At 36.4% G+C, this 4,498-nt stretch overlaps 1 protein-coding gene across 1 annotated transcript; it reads right to left on the bottom strand.

Annotated features, from left to right (window-relative positions):
* Window positions 1-1,802: 1,802 nt before the first annotated feature.
* On the bottom strand, window positions 1,803-3,882 carry LOC306656438 (pre-mRNA-splicing factor 38A-like). Its single transcript, XM_079131625.1, is given in 2 exon segments — window positions 1,803-3,244; window positions 3,246-3,882. Coding segments are annotated over 2 exon segments (918 nt in total). The 5' UTR covers window positions 3,876-3,882; the 3' UTR covers window positions 1,803-2,956.
* Window positions 3,883-4,498: the final 616 nt, after the last annotated feature.

The raw sequence follows: 4,498 nt of genomic DNA, 5'->3' as shown, positions 1-4,498 counted from the left end.
ACTCAACATCACCACTCATCAAGGAAATTCAAATAAAAATCACAATGAGACAATATCTGACCCCATTTGGAATGTGTATAATCAAAAAGACAAACCAACTCCCTCCCCCCCCAAAAAAAATGCTATCAAGGATGTGGAGAAAGTGGAAATTTTACATATTGTTTGTGGGAATGTAAATTAGTACAGTCTTTATGAGAAACTGGAAGTTCCTCAAAAAACTAAAAATAAAACTAACATGAAGTCCAGCTATTCTACTACTGAGTAGCCAATGGAAAGGAAATCAACATATTAAAGAGATACCTACATGTTCATGTTTATTGCAGCACTATTCTCAGAAGCTAAGATTTGAAGTCAATTTAATTATTTGTTGGTGGTTGAATGGAAAGAGAGAATGTGGTAATACATACATATATATTAATAATAAGATATTATTCAGCCATTAAAAATAATGAAAACCGGTGGGAGGGGTGGGGGTAAGGGAAAAAATAACAGAATGAGTCAAACAACATTACCCTATGTAAATTTATGATTACACAAATGGTACGCCTTTACGCCATGTACAAACAGAGAAGCAACATGTATCCCATTTGTTTACAATAAAAAAAAAATAATGAAAACCTGTCATATGCAGCAACATAAACAGAATGGAGGACATTATTTTAAATGAAATACATCAGACACAGGAAGACAAATGTCACATGAATTTTGCTACATGGAAACTAAAAACGTGGATTCTATAGATGTAAAGAATAGAATCACAGTCAGTAGAGGTCAGAAAGAGTTTGAAGGAGGTTTGGTATAGGGGGTTAGTCCTAATGTTCTACAGCACAGTAGGGGGACTGTACTTCCCAACAAGTTATCACATATTTATAAAGAGATTTTTAAAGGAAGTGTTGAAGTTTCCTAATACAAGTAATTGCTAAATATATAAGGAGATGAAAATGCTAAATTATCCTAGTTTGATCATTAGGTATTGTTTACAGGTGTTGAATTGTCACAATTTGTCTTATAAACATGTACAACTAATAATGTCAAAAAGAAATTTTCTTGAAAAAATCAATATAATCTCTTTTGAGACATTTTCTATCTAATATTTTAAAATATTCAGAATCATGAAAATGATAAAATTTACTTGTAGATATTCCTAAATTCAAAACCTTCAGTCATCCTAGAGTTGTTTTTGTTGTTGTTGTTTCTGTCCTCTGAGGTGCCAGGGACTCGAGCGCTGTCCAATATGAGCTATTTCTTCAGCTCCCCTTCAATCATTTTATTTTTTTATTTTTTTATTATTATTTTTTTTAGCCTTAAGTAGATATGCTTATACTTAAATTTAAAACAGTCTTGTATATAGTTGTATCACAAACCATAACAGCTCTCATGGACAACTTTCATTCAGGTGTTGTCATGAGAGGAATCACTTAAGAATATGAAAGCTCAAGTATATAAAAAACTTTAATATTGCTATATAACTCCTTCAGTTCAGTAGTGAGCAACAGAGATGTTTATCCTATGACTAGATTTGGCTTTGCAAGAAACCAGGTCCTATAAGGCAGCTGGTCTTCAAAATTCTTCCTGGGACTAGAACTGTAGGAAGTCATTCAATCATTTTTCCTTTTTAAATGAGCAAAGGTAAGTACAGGTGAAAGGAACTTTTGTAGCAAAGATCCTAATACATTGTTGACTCTTGGTGCCAATGGGGACTATTTAAGTTCTTTATTTTGCTTCTGTGTCCTCAGACTGTTGGCTTCTTTGATCTACTTTCCTAATTGTTCTTTGTGAGTGACTCATTACAGTTTTATATAGATGATTTGTCACCAATGTTGATGATGCCTATGGTGCTACTGTTTGCTCATCTTTTACCTACATGCACTCCTTGGGCAATCTCATCTACATCTTCCACAATTACATAAACATCAATTCTGGCCTAGATCACTATGCTGAACTCTTATCCCTGTTTCTAAATCATCTGGAATTTATCTAGCTACACCACACACCATAACTGCCTCAAATTAAACTTGTTAAACTGAATGCATCACTTTCATTACCACCTTGATTTATCCTCATTTCCTGCCACTCTAAAAAGCTATCTTCCTACTATATTTTCTGACTTTGTAAATGGCACCACTGTTGAGCAACACAGGTCAAAACCATGATTGTTACTACTTTCCTTTCCATCAAATCTTTTCCAGTTCTCTAGACCTACTGCTACTGACTAGTACTCATAGAATAAAAGCTAAGGATCTGAACCTGGAATTCAAGGCTTTTGGGGGACAATAAATGGCACTGTACAGGAATGTGCTGTCAAAGGGTGTCAAGTGCTACTATTGAACTATTTGATGAAACTGGATTGATGATCCAAAGCATTATGTTTGAATGTATTCTAATCCTGCAGAACTGCTGCTAACCAGTCAATTTTCAGCTCTATTACCACTTTCTACCACTGGAAAAAGACTATATTTTACTGATTTGACATTTGAATAACACCAACAGCATACATCTCAGGACTCCCAAAGCAGTTCTAATCACAGAACAAACCAGAAACTAAACTAAAAAAAAAAAAAAAAAAAAAAAAAAGGAAATGGTTATGTCGAGTTTAATAACAAAAAAGGGAAAGGGTCACTCGCCAGGTAGCCAGATCCTTCCTTTCTCATTCATATTCTCAACCCCCAGACCCTTTCTTACCATCATAAGTTTGTAAGTTTGAATGCAGTTATAGTTAGTTGGGTCAACATCTGACCAAAGAAACATCATCCCTCAAAGATATTGATTACAATATTTAAAAAAGAGAAAACCTAGCACCGTTTCGTTTAAAAAAAAAAGGGGGGGGGGGTGGAGAAACTTGGTAAAAAAAACTAAAATACTCTTAAAGCTGCCTGGAAAGCAGATCGTAATCCTTCCACATGGAGATACCCTCATAATCACAGGAGGCATTTGGACTGAAACCAAGCTGAATTCTCTACTCATTCCCTCTCCGGCTCTTCTTGTGGCTTTTCTTAGATCTTTCAGGAGATTTTGAATGGCTCCTATGTCTGTGACTACGGTGATGACCTGGGGACTTGGAGCGAGATCTGTGTCGTCGATCTCGGGACCTGCTCCGGTGACGTCTTGGACTTTTGCTTCGATGCCTTTCTCGGCGAGGGGAAGGGCTTCTTCTTCTGGGAGACCGACTCTTACTCCTCCTATAGCGCAGTGTGGGAGAGCGACGGGGCTTGTCCACGTCTCTGTAGCTTCTCCTGCGGTGGGTGGTCAGGAGATGGCACTCTTTCCAACTTCTCATCTTCTTCCTCCTCCTCACTGGACTCCACATCATCCATGTCCTCTTCTAGAGCACTAACTCGAGGCTCTAGTTGCTCAGCTTCTTCTAGCACATAGCGTTTCTGTAGCCGGGGCAGAATGATATCACAGACTTTCTCACTGTGCAATAGTTCATCAATAAACTCATCTACATGCATCAGTTCAAACTCCCCATTTCTATTCTGGCTCTTAATTTTTCGATAGTCGTTGTACAAAGGTTCCAAGTACTTGTAGCACTCAATTGCAGTGCCTGTCAGTCTCATGTAAAGTGCCCCCAACATGCGGACATACTTGAAGTCTTCATTTTTTATAAATTCTACAATGATATCCTTCTCAGGTTGAATCTGAAGCATCTTCAAGGTTAAACACAAAAAGGGAGTTGGTTTTATGTTTCCACCATAGACGCCACCCACAAACCTTAACTCCATGGCTTTATCAACTACAAGTTCAGCGGTAAGTCCAAAACACTCTTCTTTCCAGTACTTAGATTCATAGATCCGTGTCCGAATGATCTTCTCCACTAAATATTGAGGGTTGGTGCCATGGATGCTATGCGCATCCTTTACCGTACGGTTCACCATTTTAGAATCCCTTCAATCATTTTAAATGCGGCACCTCATACCAGATTTAAAATTATACCAAGGAAATTCTGGAAGCTCCTTTGCAGTGACAAATAACATATTCCCTTTCATTATTTTATCTTTTTCTCTGTATATAAAGCATGAGGGTTTTTATCTTGTCTTTCATAGTAACAGGTACTTCATTGACTGGAATTATGAAAGTTTTCTTTTTCTAGAATGCTTTCCTTTCCACAAAATTCAAAAGAAATTGCTTATTTTATCTCATCTTATTTGACTGAAATTACACTGTAAAAGTGCTGACAGACCACTTCTGAGAGAACACTGCAACCTCTCCTTTTATTTATTATTTTTCTTTTTTGGGAAAGTACTTAAGGAAAACGGGGTTTCACTCTTGAAAAATTAATTGTTCTGAAGTAACTAAACAGAAAGAATTAGCGAGTAACTTTTGGAACAGTCATAAAATTTACACATGAATCCAGATTGCTAGAAATATTTCATGCAGACACAGTTTGTAAGACAATTTTAATGCATTCTGTAAATACTAATGCAAAAATGTAGTGTGTTTTATCTGTGAAAAAGTAAGTAAAGCGCCTATGTTAATAAACATGTGCTATTTGAAGAAC

Source organism: Sciurus vulgaris (assembly GCF_902686455.1).
Source record: "Sciurus vulgaris genome assembly, chromosome: 3".
Classification (NCBI taxonomy): domain Eukaryota; kingdom Metazoa; phylum Chordata; class Mammalia; order Rodentia; family Sciuridae; genus Sciurus; species Sciurus vulgaris.
Note: the sequence above shows the minus strand (reverse complement) of the source record. Positions and strands in the feature narration are given on the sequence as shown.